Source organism: Chrysochloris asiatica, unplaced genomic scaffold (assembly GCF_000296735.1).
Source record: "Chrysochloris asiatica unplaced genomic scaffold, ChrAsi1.0 scaffold00038, whole genome shotgun sequence".
Taxonomy (NCBI): domain Eukaryota; kingdom Metazoa; phylum Chordata; class Mammalia; order Afrosoricida; family Chrysochloridae; genus Chrysochloris; species Chrysochloris asiatica.
The window spans coordinates 2,872,084-2,888,021 of NW_006408556.1; the positions used below are offsets into that span (position 1 = coordinate 2,872,084).

At 51.6% G+C, this 15,938-nt stretch overlaps 1 protein-coding gene across 2 annotated transcripts in view; it reads left to right on the top strand.

Moving 5' to 3' along the window:
• The window catches only part of PACSIN1 (protein kinase C and casein kinase substrate in neurons 1), a 64,732-nt gene extending 51,903 nt beyond the window's left edge, over window positions 1–12,829 (top strand). The window contains exons 2-10 of one of the 2 annotated variants that reach the window (XM_006860378.1): window positions 5,225–5,351; window positions 7,832–7,988; window positions 9,134–9,369; window positions 9,838–9,993; window positions 10,104–10,279; window positions 10,625–10,745; window positions 10,833–10,963; window positions 11,897–12,084; window positions 12,584–12,829. In XM_006860378.1, the coding sequence (XP_006860440.1) occupies window positions 5,289–5,351; window positions 7,832–7,988; window positions 9,134–9,369; window positions 9,838–9,993; window positions 10,104–10,279; window positions 10,625–10,745; window positions 10,833–10,963; window positions 11,897–12,084; window positions 12,584–12,693 (1,338 nt within the window). In that variant the 5' untranslated portion in view covers window positions 5,225–5,288 and the 3' untranslated portion in view covers window positions 12,694–12,829. Of the gene's footprint in view, window positions 1–5,224; window positions 5,352–7,831; window positions 7,989–9,133; window positions 9,370–9,837; window positions 9,994–10,103; window positions 10,280–10,624; window positions 10,746–10,832; window positions 10,964–11,858; window positions 12,085–12,583 lie in introns of those variants that run through there. The other variant, XM_006860379.1, reaches the window with a different exon arrangement.
• Window positions 12,830–15,938: the final 3,109 nt, after the last annotated feature.

Below are 15,938 nucleotides of genomic sequence, written 5' to 3' on the forward strand. Positions count from 1 at the left end.
GGGATGATGAGGCTTTCTGCTCCCACTGAGATTTACAGCCTTGGAAACCTTATTCAGGGTCACTGAGAGTTGGAACCAACGTCACAGCACATAACCACCACCACTGTGTGTCTGAGTGTCATTAAAGGTTAAGAGCTCTGCTACTTACCAAAAGGCTGGTGGTTCGAATCCTTCAGAGACACCTTGGAAGAACGGCCTGACAATATACTTCTAAAAGATCATAGTCACTGAAAACCTTCTGGGCAGGTCTACTCTGAAACATGCGGGGTCTCCTTGAATCAAGAACTGATTTGACGGCAGCTAACGATGGGTCGGTACTGACTCCTTGGCACCTAACAACGACAACAGTAACAACCATGTTTGGCTCTGGGGTAGTGTTTGTTGAGTGAATTATTTATGTCTGTTATTTATTAAGTGAATGTTCCAGAAGGATCTTGACATTTATTTATTCATTCAACAAACATGTCTCACATACTTAGCATGTGTCAGACACTGCTCCAGACACTAGGAACACAGCAGAGAACAGACCAAGTTGCTGACTAGTGGGAGAGGAAGGCACTGAACACGAACAAGTGTGGGGGATAGTGATAATTGTATGTAGAAGTGAGAAGAGAGAATGCTGGGGGCAGAGGAGGGGGGCTGTAAGTTTAAATGGGGCTCAGGACATTTGAACAGACCTGGTTATCTGGAAGAAGACTGTACTTAGTAGGGACTTTAGCCCTATGTCCTCCCCCCCGCCCATTTCTGCAGACTGGATTATACCATCCTTTTGGGCAAGAAAGGCCCAACTGCCCCTTCCCTGGCTTCACAAAAAGAGAGGGCCTGCCCTGAAATGGGAGGACCATCCCACCACCAGTGACATTGGTGACACATCAGTGCTGAGAGCTGGCTGACATCTGTGGACTGCTCACTGTGTATCAGACAACCATCCAACTGCCTGAGGTCTGGTAGCTCAGGTAATCTTTCCAACAGCCCCATTTTACAGATGAGGAAGCTAAGGCCAGGAGAGACGATATTAGTCATACAGCCCAGAGCGAGTCAGAATTAGAACCCAGGCTGTCTCACTCTAGAGCCTATGTTGTAATCCTACCCTGTGCCACACACACACACATACACACATACACACCCCGGGGTCAAGTCCATTAACTGTGTGACCTTGGCCAAGTCACATACCTTCCTGAGTATTGGTTTTCTCTTGTAGATGGCTGTTGTTGTTAAGTGCTGTCGAGTAGATCCTGACCCATTGCGACCCTGTGTTTCCAAGGAGCAGCTGGTGAGCTGGAACCACTGACTTTGCAGTTCAAACAACTTTGCAGTCTAACACATTAGCCCATTGTGCCACACCATAGATATAAGGTGGAAAACCAATCCTTCCTTCTGGGGTTTGTTATGTGAAAGCCAAATGAAATCCTGGTTGTAAGAGCCTGTCACATAGTAGGTGTTCAGTAAATACGGCTTCTCTCCCTCCTGTCCCTCCTTCTTCCCTTTACCTTGGCTCTGTATTGTCTCCGTCAAGGGCCCTGCAAGGAGAGGCTCCGAAGGGACCAAGGCAACAGGGACTGTAGTTGGAGTGAGGAGGAATCGCAGCTCCAGCACTTCCCATCTACGGGGCCCTGCGAGGACCATTTTTATCTCTCAGTGCCACAGCTCGTGAAGACTGCACATACAGAAAGCCTCTAAAGCAGCCCGTGGCCCACAGTAGACACTTAGTAAATGCTAGTTGTGAAGGCCAGCACTATTTTAAAAAATAGGGTGAAGAATGTATGTTTTGGATTCGGACGCCCAGGGTTCAAATCTCAGCCACATCTTTTACTAGTCGAGCAACTTTTGGCTGGTTACCTTACTGCTTCTGACTTAGTTTCTTTATTCTCTGCATTAGCTTCCTGACCCACAGCCGTAGTGCTTCAGTGATGGTAGGTAGCTGCTGCTATTTAGGAGGACGTAGCATTAGCCGCAAGGTCAGCAGTTCGAAACTATCAGCTGTTCCGCAGGAGAAAGATGAGGCTTTCTGCTCCCATAAAGATTTACAGCCTCGGAAACCCTGTACAGGGTCGCTATGAGTCGGAACCGACTCCATGGCACATAACAATAACAACAACAAAGCATTAGCAAGAATCAAGCTTCCTGTCTGTGCCCAGGCTGGGGGTGAGAAGAACAGGATGGGACTGTGTCTGGCCTATGCAGTGATTAGGGGCTCAAATGGTCCCTCTCTGCCTCCTCTCTGAACCCCACCTGCTTATTTGTCTCTCTGCAGGGGTCCAGCCTGGAGCTCTGGGGAGGGCCCACAATCACTGAGAATCTACCTTGGGCAAGACACTCAATGTTTCATCTAGCCCTTAAGTCAGGTCATTATCATCCTCATCTCACAGCAAGACCAGAGAGGTTGCGTGACTTGCCCAAGGCCTCACAGCTGGGTGGTGGAAGAGCAGGGACCTCAAGGCTAGGGCTGTCTCTACTATGCAGGCTATCTAAGCTGAGTGCTTGGGATACCTGTTACCTGGTTATACCAACAGGGGGGCCACCACCATGAGTTCATTCTAGCCTGACATGCCAGGTTTAACAGCACTCACCTCCCCACCACCCCATGCTGCAGATGTCCCCTCAGTCCTGACTAGCAGCTCCCTTGACCCTGGACACAGGCTGGATGGTTAAAAAATTATGTCATCTGTGCACCAAAGGAAAATGAAAAAATCACAAGAGAACCTACATACAGTGAAAGTTCTCCTTCCTGCCCAGTTCCCTGAAGGCAGCCATGGCCCCAGTTTTCTCTGTGGCCTTTCAAAAGTACAGCAAACAAAGGGGCTTCAGAAAGTTGGTGGAACTTTCCTATTATTATTCTATTCCATTTTCCCATATATAAATAACAATCCTGATGTGGCACTGTAGGATATGCGCTAGACAGCTAACCCCAAGGTTGGCAGTTCAAACTCACTAGCTGCTCCTTGAAAATCCTATACAGGGTCTCTATGAGTCAGAACCGACTCGATGACATTTAACATTTATGGACACAGATCACCAGGTCTTTTTCCCGCAGAACCAATGGGTTCAGACTGCTGACCTTTGGATTTACAGCCGAGTACTTAACTATTGTACCACCAGGGCTTCCAGATAGGCAGGCAGATAGAGAGATCATTTCCCCCAAGACAAATGGAAACATTAATAACCACACTGTCTTGCTGCTTGTCTGTTTTGCTTTTGTGACAAATTTACTTAACCAGTCCCCTGTGGACAGACACTTGGATTGTTTCCAGTCTTTTGCTGTTGCAGGCAGTGCTGCAGTAAATAAACTTGTACATCCATCAGTTACCCAACTGGCTGGAGGGTAAATTCCTAGAAGTGGCCCTGTTGAGTATAGAGAGTGTTCCTCTAATTGTGAGAGCAGAGACCAAGTTGCCCTCCGTCAAAGTTGTACCAAATTACTTCCCCATTGTGATAGGTCAGAGACAGGACCTTGACCCTTCCACCCTCACCCCTACCTCTGTCCAACCTCTCTCCAGCCCTCACCAGCCAACCTGCTGACAACTGCACTTTTAGAAGTCCCAAAGAGCAGAGTTCTGTACAACTTCAGGGATTCTAGAAGGAACTCTGTCCCCAGGAATAATTACCCAACCTAGCTAAAAGTCCTTCATTAAATAGCCCTGCTACTTACTTCACTGCATCTAAATTCAAAATGTTCTTTATTAAGTAAGGACTGCCTGTTAAATGATAAGTGCCAGATTAAAAAGAAAAATAATTCAAAGACTCATTTATTTGTCCCTTGAACTCTAGTTTCCTCCCCTGCCCATTCCCAGTGTATGGGAATGTTTGGAGTTTCCTAAGGGGCAAAGAATATGTTTACGTGCCTGAGATGTGTAAGGAGATCATACTGAGTTATTATAGGGAAAGACCACCAGGCCCTGGACAGATGGAGGCGCTGGTGCCCAGAGGAGGGGAGGGACATCCTTGATCAAGGATCCTCATGTGTTGGTGCCACTTATCCTGAGCCAGAGGGCCAACTTCCGGGAATGGATGGAGGGTGTCTGAATCCCCAGGTTAGGCTGAATCTTGTGGAGGCCAGCCCCTCCCCCAGTGTCATCATTTGTCCAAGTCCACAGTTAGCAGGCTGCAGTGCAGAAGCTGAGGCATGTTTAGAAGCCCAGGCCCAGACCCCAGCTGGAGGCTGGCAGCTTATGTGAGGTACTTCACTGGGTCCTGTCTCCTGACTGACTGAGCTGTTCTGGCCTGGGATGGCAGTGAGGCCTAGCTTGGGGAGTAGAGGGGAGTGCCCACCCCAGACCTGGGGCAGCACATGACCTAGAGTGTATGGCTATGATGTCTGTTGACAGATCCAAGGCAGACATGACTGCCCAGATGTTCACACCAATTGCTGCTATAGTCTGACCTGTGGGCCAGAAAGTTGCATGTCCAGATTCCCAGGAGACGTGTAAGCAGTTAATGGGGGCTCTGAGGGCAAGGCACGAGGGCAACCAGAAGGGCATTCACAATTTCCCAGCAGTTCAGAGAACTGAAGAGGCAAAGAGACTGGGCTGATAAGATTGGAGGAGGCTGTATGCTTGGATTGGGAGGTGGTTCTAAGGACTGAGACCCAGGCGCTATGCAGTGATATGGGGAGCTGGAGAGGGCCTTTTGGGCCTGGTGCAAGGCTTGGCTAGGTTAGGGTAGGCAGTGCCTTGGGGAAAGCAGGTGGGAGGAGGCCCCTGCTCAGGGGCTCTGCAGTCACACCAGCCGGACCCTACAGGGTTATAGGCCCTGGGGCAGTGGTGCAGGCTCTGTATGGAGAATTTGACTGCTGACTTGGAGATGTGTACATCTGAGAAGCAAACCACAGATCTCCATAAAGCCAGTGTGCAGTTGTGTGGCCCTAGCATCTGGCAGAAAGAGCCCAGGGGTACAAAAACAGTTGCAGGTACCACAGGGTCTGGTGGTTTGGACAGGTTTCTAAGAGGGGGTTCTCTCTCCCACTGGAGCTGAAGGATGGATGTGACCTTTGGGTGAAGGGCAGGGGAAGGTACTTGTGGAAGGGTGATAGGAGATACACTAGGGATGCTTCAGCATGAATTTTGGGGTGACCCTAGGGATGATGAGCCAGTCCCTGGGCAGGAAACCTCATCCAGGCAAGCTCATGCCCACGGAGCTCATTTCCACAACAGTTCTGGGACTCAGACCTCGAATGGGATGTGTGTGCTGCTTTCTTCATCTCCAGTCATCTCTCTCCTCTTCCCAGTGCATGAGCAGCCAAGCCTGCTGACCAAAGTTCCACACCAGTCCATCCCCACCACGGCCCCACCATGTCTGGCTCCTACGATGAAGCCTCGCTGGCTGCAGAGGAGATCACCGACAGCTTCTGGGAGGTGAGACCTTGATGCTCCCCAGACCCCACGGACCAGACAGCCTGGCTGCATGGAGGCCCCAGCTCCTGTCCAACCCCAGGATCTTAGGTCTTGCTTCCTAGCTCCTCCTAAGCTCTCTGTGCCCAGCAGGCAGCTGGTACCCACAGTGTGGCATAAAACTACAGCTCACTGAGCCCTCTGCCTCTACTGCTGCCCTTGGAGAGACCTTCTAGGATTTCATCTTGAAACATGCTCCTCCTGACCCTTTCCTCTGGGGGCCCAGGCTCAGACTCCTGGCTCACAGAGGCAGGTACAGCACTTTACAGCTTGTACCACCTTTCACAGCTGTGTCCCTTGCCCTAAGCAGTGGGCAGGGCGTAGAGCGTGGGAGGCAGAAAAAGTGAGTTCTGGAGCTCCCAGCAAACACAGAGGCAGAGGCAAGACAAGAAGCCACTATTCCTGGACTCTCCCAAAGTGTTTGAGACCTGGGCAGGGAGCGGGGATAAAAAGATTTCTATTGGCTTCAGAAGCCCAAAACGATAACTATTGGTAAGTGCCATAGAGTTGATTTCAACCCATAGTGACCCTGTATAGGGTTTCCAAGGAGTGGCTGGTGAGCTTGAATCACAGACCTTGCAGTTCAAACGACTTTATAGTCTGACACATTAGCCCACAGCGCCACACCAGGACTCAAAACGATAACTGCTAAGCCTAAATTAATAAGTGTTTAATGAGATGTCTACAAAGCATAATATTATGTCAAGTAGCTGTAGTTCAACTCAATGCTTATATGGCTCTATATAAATATAATAGATTTAGCTCACAAGAACAACATGAATTATTCATTCTAGCCTAAGTCCAAATTATAAAAATCCTTCTGCATTTTGTGGCAGTGAAGAAATTCTATTTAAATAGGATGAGGGTGTGATCAGATGGATTCTCATACAGGGTGCTGGGCCTTTGAATGTTAGGGGTCCATCTAGTGGTGCTGCTAGGATTGCTTGATGTTATCCAGTGCCCCCTGTGGACCTCCTCTCCACCAGACCAGACAGAATCTTTAGTAAAATTTATAATCAAATTTGAGCTCTGGTGTGGCTTTGTAGGAAAACACTGGACTGCTCACCACAAGGTCAGCAGTTCAAACCCACCAGCCACATTTGAAAACCCTATATAGGGTTACTATGAGTCAGAACTGACTCAATGGCACTTAACAACAACATATCCGTTTTAATAAGAGAATACAGTGTGATATAGTTGTAAATTACTTAAATGTAATATTTCTTAGGTTATATGAATGGTGGTGGTGGTCATGTGCCGTGGAGTCGGTTCCGACCCATAGCCACCCTGTCCAGGGTTTCTGAGGGTGTAAATCTTTACGGGTGTAGAAAGCCTCATCTTTTTCCCGCGGAGTGGCTGGTAGTTTCGAACCGCTGACCTTAAGGTTTGCAGCCTGATTCATAACCACTACGCTGTCAAGTTGGTTCTGACTCAGTGACCCTGTTTAAGGTTTCTAAGGAGCGACTGGTGAGTTTGGACAGCTGACCTTAAGGTTCAAACCGACTTTGCAGTCCGGTGTATTAACCCACAACGCTACACCATTATTAGTAATGGAGCCTTTTCTTTTTCTTCTTTTCTTTTAATTACTACTTCATTCCCCAAAAAGCTATTGCTAAAAGCTCACAAATAGTACTTAATACAACCGTGTAGCTAAACTACCAGAAAATTCCTCAAAATCAGTGAGTGTGAAACACCTGCAACAACAGGACATGCTTATATCGCAGCAGAGGAACCCCTGTGATTTTGAAGCGGCATTGTAAGTGGGCAATAATGGCAGTTTAAACCCAAGGACATTCCCCACTGCCATCAAGTCGATTCCCAGGAAGGTTCAAAAGTAAATTAGCATAGAGTTTTAGCCTTGTAGGTATATTGATAAATGCAATCTGAGGATACAAAAATGTTTTTGTTGTTATAACTAGATAGGAGTCTTGATGTGGTGCTGTGGGTGAATATGTGCTGGACCGCAAGGTCGATTGGAACCGCAAGGTCACGACAGTTCAAGCTCACCGGTCACCCCTCGGAAACCCTATAAAGGTTGCTATGAGTCGAAACCGCTCGATGGCACTTAACAAAAACAACTAGCTACAAGGATATTTTAATAAAAAATAATACATTTCTGCTGCAACACCGTCCATTTTATAAATAGTCATTTTGGTGTTACCCTCTCTGACAATGTCAGCTGGTGTGGCCCTTACCTGCCATCCCACCCCCCTAGTGAGGCCACTGGGTCCAGCTTCCCCCAACAGCTCCTCCCCCATGCCTTACCACGGAGGTAGGTGTTGAACAGTGAGAAGAAGCCCCCTCCATCTCTTCCCGCCACGAAGAAAGTAAAGTCGAAGGCTTGGCTCCTGGATGTGCGTGGGCGCCCCCTGCAGGATACGACAGGCAGTCCGGGTAGGGAAACCAGCAGCTCGTGTGAGTCGCTCTCACTGCTTGGCCGCCAGGTGGGGAACTACAAGCGGACGGTGAAGCGCATCGATGACGGACACCGCCTGTGCAATGACCTGATGAGCTGCGTGCAGGAGAGAGCCAAGATCGAGAAGGCGTACGCGCAGCAGCTTACCGACTGGGCCAAGCGCTGGCGTCAGCTCATCGAGAAAGGTGCTGCCACTCTGCTCACCCAGGGCGCACACTCTGAGCCCTAGCCTCACCCTCACCTCCTAGTATGAGCCATCAGAGCACACAGCCACTTGAATATACTCTGTATCTAGAAGGCCTTTGGAGGCATGGTTTGCTCACACCCAGCACTCCCTTTCTTAGGTCAGACTTTCCTGTTAAAGTCTACTTTGTACAACGTTTTAAGACTGGATTCAAAACAAGACGAAACAACAAGAAAACAAAAAACTCCCCTTTTTACTTGGAAATAATTTAAACTTAGAGTAGAGTTGCAAGAATCATACAGAGAACTCCTACATAGTCTTTACCCAGAGTAATCAGTTGTTAGCATTTTACCCTACTTGTTTTTCCCGTTTCCCTCTCTTATATGCATATTTTTGGAACCATTTGAGAATAGTTGGAGACATCATGCTCCTTGCCCCCTAAAGTCTTAGTGTGTCTCCTAAGAAGAAGAACATTGTTCACATAACCAGATTTCAATGATCAGATTCAGTACTACCCCTAGGTACATTTTACTCTAGCAGTTGTGTTGATCCAGTGTCATATCTCTAGTTAGCTTTCATCTAGAACAGTTTCAAGTTGGGGTTTACACATATTTGTTTGTGTTTTCCACTTCTACTAGACTCGAAACCCTATGAAAGCAGGAGTTGGGTCTGTACCCACTAGCACAGTGCAGCGCATAGAATTGGTGCCTAGCCCATAGATGAATAAATGGTAGCATCGGTCACAAATTAGTGCTTCGGTTTTACATTCAGCTTGCAGCAACAACATTCCTGCAGCTCCTACTGTCTGCCTGGTTGCTGTGAGGGGCTTTGAGAGCTTATGGGATCCAGACTGCCCCCCATAGGGTTCACAAGCTGATGAGGGAAACAAGAATAGTAGTGTGCTGCAAGAAGAATCCAATGAGGGCTGCAGGGCACGGTGTGTAAGAGTAGAGGCGTCAGGGGAGGCTTGTTGGAGGAGGTGGCTGTACTTGGGCCCTGGAGGCTAGGTTGGATTTTGGGGGAGGACAGAAGGGTAGCATTTATGCTGCCATGGCAAGGAAGGGGAAAGCCTCAGAGAAAGGGGGCCTGAGGGAGCTTTTGGGTGTAGAGTGACAGGTCCCCCTGGCCCCGTGGCCATTTCCTCAGGCCCACAGTATGGCAGCCTGGAGCGAGCCTGGGGTGCCATGATGACAGAGGCGGACAAGGTGAGTGAGCTGCACCAGGAGGTGAAGAACAACCTGCTGAATGAGGACCTGGAGAAGGTCAAGAACTGGCAGAAGGACGCTTACCACAAGCAGATCATGGGCGGCTTCAAGGAGACCAAGGAGGCTGAAGATGGCTTCCGCAAGGCCCAGAAGCCTTGGGCCAAGAAGATGAAGGAGGTGCCCGGTGGGCGGCTGCCACAGATGGAACGGGGGTGGGGTGGGTGGGAGACTGAGCTCAGAATGGTGCCGATGTAGAGAGGTTGTGCACAGAGCAAGTATAGGCTACCCTCTGAGATTGTACCCATGGAGCAGCAGTGCAACCCTCCTGGGAGAAAAACCCACAGATGAAGCAGGCAATACCCAATGGGTAAAGGGACATGTCCTCAGAAGCAGGGTCAGAAGGCCACAGATGGGGTGGGCACTGCACGGCCCACTCTGAGGGTGTCCACAGGAAAGTACAGCAGGCATTAGGGAAGCAGCCACAGGTGGGTGGGCACTGCTCCCAAATACCCGGAACCAGGACCTACATCCCTTCTGCCTCTTAAGAAGGAATGATCATAGCTCCTGGAGGAGTGGGCAGGTGGGAGGGGTTGAGCCACTGCTCATAAGTGGGAGCCCTGCTCCCTGGTTCCCCACTCCTCACAGTTGGAGGCAGCCAAGAAGGCCTACCATCTGGCCTGCAAAGAGGAGAAGCTGGCCATGACACGGGAGATGAACAGCAAGACGGAGCAGTCGGTCACAGCTGAGCAGCAGAAGAAGCTGCAGGACAAAGTTGATAAATGCAAGCAGGACGTGCAGAAGGTGCCATGGGGGCTGGGCAGGGGGGCTGGGCTCCAAGGGCCCCTTGGAGTGGATAGTGGCTGGGAGCTGTGGGCTTGGGTTTCACCTTCCCTCCACTGGGGTATTCATAGACACAGGAGAAGTATGAGAAGGTGTTGGAAGATGTAGGCAAGACAACACCCCAGTACATGGAGGGTATGGAGCAGGTGTTTGAACAGTGCCAGCAATTTGAGGAAAAGCGGCTGGTTTTCCTCAAGGAGGTGCTGCTGGACATCAAACGTCACCTCAACCTCGCTGAGAGTAGCAGGTACTTGGGTGTGGTGGGCAAGTGGGCACAGGGTCAGCCAGCAGAAGGTGTAACTAGCATGCAGGACATCCCAGGGTCTGCATTATAGTAACAGAAAGGGGAGGCAAGAGGGAAGAGACACTAAATACAGTGGCTGCCTGGGCGTAAGCTGACACATACTAGGTACTCAAGAACATGTGCTTGGATGGATGGGTGAGTGGCTAAGATGGGAATGGAGAAGGGTGCCCACTTGGCATGCCTGAATTTGTCCACATGGAGATTGGGAAGCAGTTCTGGGCCCTTACTGAGGATGAGGTGAGGCCTTGGTGAATTTGTTTTCACCTCTCCCATTTCCCCTGCCAACAGCTATGTCCATGTGTACCGTGAATTGGAGCAGGCCATCCGGGGAGCTGATGCCCAGGAGGATCTCAGATGGTTCCGCAGCACCAGTGGCCCCGGCATGCCCATGAACTGGCCCCAGTTTGAGGTGAGGATGTGGAAGGGGACCCTGAGAAGGCTGGAAGGAGCCTCAGGGTACAGATTTCTAGGCTGACTGCTCCTGGGTCCTTACCAGGAGTGGAACCCAGACCTCCCTCACACTGCTGCCAAGAAGGAAAAACAGCCCAAGAAGGCAGAGGGGGTGACGCTGACCAATGCCACTGGGGCGGCAGTAGAGTCTACATCTCAGGCTGGGGACCGTGGCAGGTGAGTATTTCCCACAGGAGCTTCCTGGGGACCAGCGGGATCCACATACTAGGGCAACAGAGTTTTTTCTCTGGGAGACCCTCAAAACCATCCGTTACAGCATCTGCATGCTCCTCTGAAAGACAGTGGTAGATGATCCTTCTAGAGTGCCTACTGTGTGGCAGGCATTGTTCTATACATTAGGCCTTCCTCCACTCTGGGAAGTGGGTAAATATTCCCATTTTATGGAGGGAGTAACGGAAGCCCAGAGAAATTAAGGGATTTGCCCAAGATCACAAACTAGTTAACCCACTGCCATCCAATCAAGTCTCACTCATAGGTAGAGTTCCCAGACATTAAATCTTTACAGGAGCAGACAGCTTCCTCTTTCTACCTAGGAGTGACTGGTGGGTTTGAACCACTCACCTTGTAGTTAGAAGCCCAGCACTTACCCCACAGCACCACCAGGGCTTCTTACAAGCTAGTTGTTGCTGTTGTTAAGTGCCATTGAGTCGGTTCCAACTCATAGCAACCCTGTCTGTATAGGGTTTCCAAGGAGCGGCTGGTGGGTTTGAACTGCCTACCTTGTGGTTTGCAGTTAAATGCTGATCCTACAGCACCACCCCAGGAGTCCTAGTTAATAAGCCTCAAAGCCAAAATATGATGCCCATGAGGTCTGGCTCCAGAATCTCCTTCTGAACCTCTAGGTTGAAATGCTCTTCTCAGAGGAGGGATCAGGTGTTCCCTGAAGTGTCCATCAGTACTCCCTGGAGTGCTGGAGTGTCCCCAGAGCTGTCACATGGGTCACAGACTTAGGATTTCCTCCTATGCAGACAATGCCTTTTTCTGTCTTGGAAGAGTTTGGGGCCAGGTCTCTAGATAGGAGGAGTAGGCAGCTCAGTGGACAAGGCCAAAGGCCTTTCATGCCTGGCCTTCCCTCTGCATGTCTCTCAGTGTTAGCAGCTACGATAGGGGCCAGGCCTACGCCACCGAGTGGTCAGACGACGAGAGTGGGAACACCTTCGGGGGCAATGAGGCCAACGGGGGCGCCAACCCCTTTGAGGATGAGGCCAAGGGAGTGCGCGTGAGGGCGCTGTACGACTATGATGGTCAAGAGCAAGACGAGCTCAGCTTCAAGGCTGGTAAGCTGAAGGGGGCAGAGGTCAGGCTTCACACCTGAGAAGGAGGCGGGGTCAGACTTGAGTGCTGCAAGACCGGGCAGGGCGGGACCTGAGGACAGGGGAGGAGGTTATTTCCTGGGAGTAGGCCTGGAGATGGCACTTGGGCTTGTGTGTTTAGCCAATACCTGAGGCGGGACCTGAGGATGATGGGTACTGGGAGAGGGCCTCAGAGACTAGGGAAATGCATCTAAAGGAGGGACCTGGACTTCCGGGGCGGGACCGAGACGTGGATTAAGTGTGTGGTGGGGTGAAGCCAGAGTCTGCATGCTGTGGGTGCACGTGGGCCCCAGGTGCTGGCCGGTGGCCGGAATCAAGACGGAAGGGCACTAGGACAACGGTGGGGTTGTTGAAGCCAGCCCAGCACAGTATTGGGAGGCTCATCTAACTGCAGGTGTGTGTGGGGGAAATGACGGCTCTCAGAGCCCAATCAATGAACTCTCTCATTTGTTGTCCTTCCCAGGAGACGAGCTTACCAAACTGGGAGAGGAGGATGAGCAGGGCTGGTGCCGCGGGCGGCTGGACAGCGGGCAGCTGGGCCTCTACCCCGCCAACTATGTGGAGGCCATCTAGCTGCTGGGCTCCCCTCCACACTCCCCCTCACTCCTTGCCTACCACCACCCCTCTCACTCTCGTCTCCCTCCCCTTGCCATAGAGTTCCAGACATATTTTCCAATCAAGCTTTTATTTTTTTAAAAGTCAAAACAGAACAAAACAAAAACAAAACTAAAAAAGTAACACAAAGAGACAGAAGCATTTGCAGGGCCGCCTGGAGACTAGGTGGTGGGGCTTGGGGTGGAGGCCCCAGGATAGGTGAGGGTCTTAGCACTTAACCCAACAGCAACATCAGTTCCCACCAAAGAGTCTCCTGAGCCCCAAGGGATGTCTCCTGGACCCTTCTACCCTGCCTGGCGCCCCCCTCCCCCATTCCACCCCAGGTTGCCAGCACTTGCCTCTCCTTTCTTTAGACCTAGTTTCCTGACTTCTTCCCCACCACCACCCTCCTCTCAAAGGCCACCCCTCAGTCCCCAGGGGAGTTAAGCCTCCCAGTCTCCTGTCTTCCACTCTGCCCTGGGGAGTACCCTTCCCTCCTAGCCCTCTGCTCTCCCTGGTGACCACATAGACTTGTGGGACTGTGGAGCTGAAGGAGGAATGGCCACTGTCCTCACCTGTAGAGGTTGCCAGCTGTCCCTAGACTCCCCCAGGCATAAAGAGGGGTAACCTGGAGGAGGTGACATTGTCACTAGGGTGCAGGAGGGTGAGTGAGGGGAATCAGGCCCACAGCCTGGGTTATACCAACCCCTCAACTCCAGGCCCAGCTGAAGATCCAAGAGCCTGTTTGGGCCCTTTTTTCCAACTGTCAGCACTTTGGGTGCAGACTCTTCCTGAGAGCCCTCAGTAGCTTGCAGAGACCCCTGCCCCCCACCCCTTAAATAAGTCCTCTGGCAAGGAGGAGTGGCCCCGACGTCCAGGGGAAAGCCAGCAACAGTAGCAGCCTCCTCCCATTTCCTGGGGAGGAGCGTATCTTGTCCACCCTCCCACCCTACCCGCATTATTAGCCTCCTTGAGACCAAGCCTCAAGGCCCTTGGCTCCCACTCCTCTTTCCCCTTCCCAGGCCTGTCTGGGGAGACATTGAGGCCCATGGACACCTCCAGCCTGGGCCCTTCAGGGGAAAGCCTGTAGCCATTGGAGGAGGCGTGCATTTGGCAGGAGGGAGGAGCCCTGGCCATCAGGAGCAGAACAGTCACTGTGTTTTGGTTTTTTTTCCTTGTCACCTTCACACCAGGAACAGTACTGCCTGTGCTGACAGCCCCTGAGCCCCAGTGAAAGGACTTGTGGGTGGGAGGAGGTAAAGGGCCTGCTCAGAGCAAGGAGGGACTCCTGTGGTTAACAAAAGCAGTGGTGCTGAAGTCATGCTGAAGTGGAGAGGGGGAACTTGAGAAGCAGACCAGTGTAGGACAAGACCCCAAGAAGTGAAGGAGTGGCAGGAAGAGGGATCTCTCAAGGGCACCTGGGGCAGGGATCTGAGACTTCATTCAGCACCAGGTGAAACTTACTCATGGCCTATGCCACTTAGAGACCTCAGGTCCTTAGACGCTCTCCCTTTTCGGCATCAGGTAAAGAGTGAGATGCCCCAGTTCCTCGGCCCATCTCTAGACCTCCTGCTTCCTGTGGTTTCTTCCAGCAGTCCACTGTGAGGAGGGAGTAGACCCTGCCTCAAGGCACTGACTGTTTCTGTGTGGGCAGGGGAGGATCCTGGGAGACTAAGTGGACTTCTCTCAGGGTAAGGAGTTGGGGAGTAGGAGCGATGGCACCTTGGAGCAGGGAATCCCCTTCCCTCAGCATCTGTCTGCTGTCCTGGCCTCCGCTGCTTCCTGAGATGGGTCCTAGACCCTCAGAGCCTGCGAGAGATTCCAGAAGCCCTTATCCAGGGCTGCGCCAGCCCTCCAAACTCCAAAACAAAAGCCTCTTCAGCCTTTCCACGAGGCAGGAATTAGGCTTGAAGCCTCTACCCCTTACCATGAACCTTTGAAAGGCAGAAATCCGGGTAATCTGCACCTTGGGGCCTGGGCTCCCCCTGTCTGTGCCAGTGACTTCCCAGTGCCTGGGGAGGGGCTTTGACCCTGCTGGACTCCAGGCCTGTCCTCTTAGCTGCCCAGTCTGGGCACAATTCAAAACCCCATCCCTTCAGAGCAGCCTCCTTCATGGTCCCACCTGGGTTCTTGGTCCCCAGACTTCTCAGGACCCCAGAGCAGGAAGGAGGGTCTCCCTGGAAGCCCCCATCAGCTCTGGGGGCCCAGCCCTACCTGTCAGTACTCATGTTAGGGCACTGAACACCTAGCCTGGGGGATGTGCCCACCATGTGCCCACAGCCACCTCCTATAACCAACCCCCTGTCCACACCCTCGATGCTGCACGGGCCCGCCCTGGCGGGGTTCAGTGAGTCCTGTGTTTTGCCCCCATTTAACCACCATTCTGCAGCCTGGTCCTGTGAGGAGCCAGGGCTGCCCCACCACCCGCCGCCTGCCGCCCTAGGCTTCCTGACTCCATTAGTTCCGACACTTGTGAGTCTCTGAGAAGTGCTGTGGTCTCAGCAATGCACCTGTTTTGTACATGATCGTGTAATTTAAAGGTATATAAATATAAATATATATATAAGTTGTGACTCTATGACTGTGGATAAAATCCAGAACTGTGTCAACCTGGCTAGACTTGGTCATCTTGAGTCTTATGCGTCTTCAGTCCTGAAGGATGACGGGGGCTGGGGGCAGGTGTGGGTAGACTGGGTGTCATCCTGGATGACCATGGGCAGGCCCCTAGGTCCTGTCTGTATGGGAAAGGGTTGTACTTGGGGCTTCTACAGCTCTGGCTTTCTTGTGTCCTTAATGTTCTGTTCAAGGGTAAATTTGACCCCAAAATAGTTGATTTTTAAAGCAAAATTCTAAAACTGACAGTTAAGGCATATGGCTCCTGGTTGCCTGCAGTGCCACAGCTGGCTTGTGGTGTGACATCAGGCCATGGCATGCCTTCCTGTGTCCTGCCTGACCTCTAGAAACATTTCTGTGTGGGACCTTTAGGAGGACCCTCCAGGAGAACTTCTCTGGGGAGTGAGTGACATCAGAGCTCTGGCCTCTCAACTGTGTTCAGCCCAAGCCGGACCACTACCCAGACCTCCCCTCTACCCCAGGTCTCACCCCACCCTGCCTCAACCCAGTCCTTCCCAGCCCCTGCCTTGTCCTCTGTCCAACCCTGTTGGATCTCTGTCCCAGGCCTAGTCCTGACTCTGCCATCAGTTCCCTGTGCACCCACCCCTACC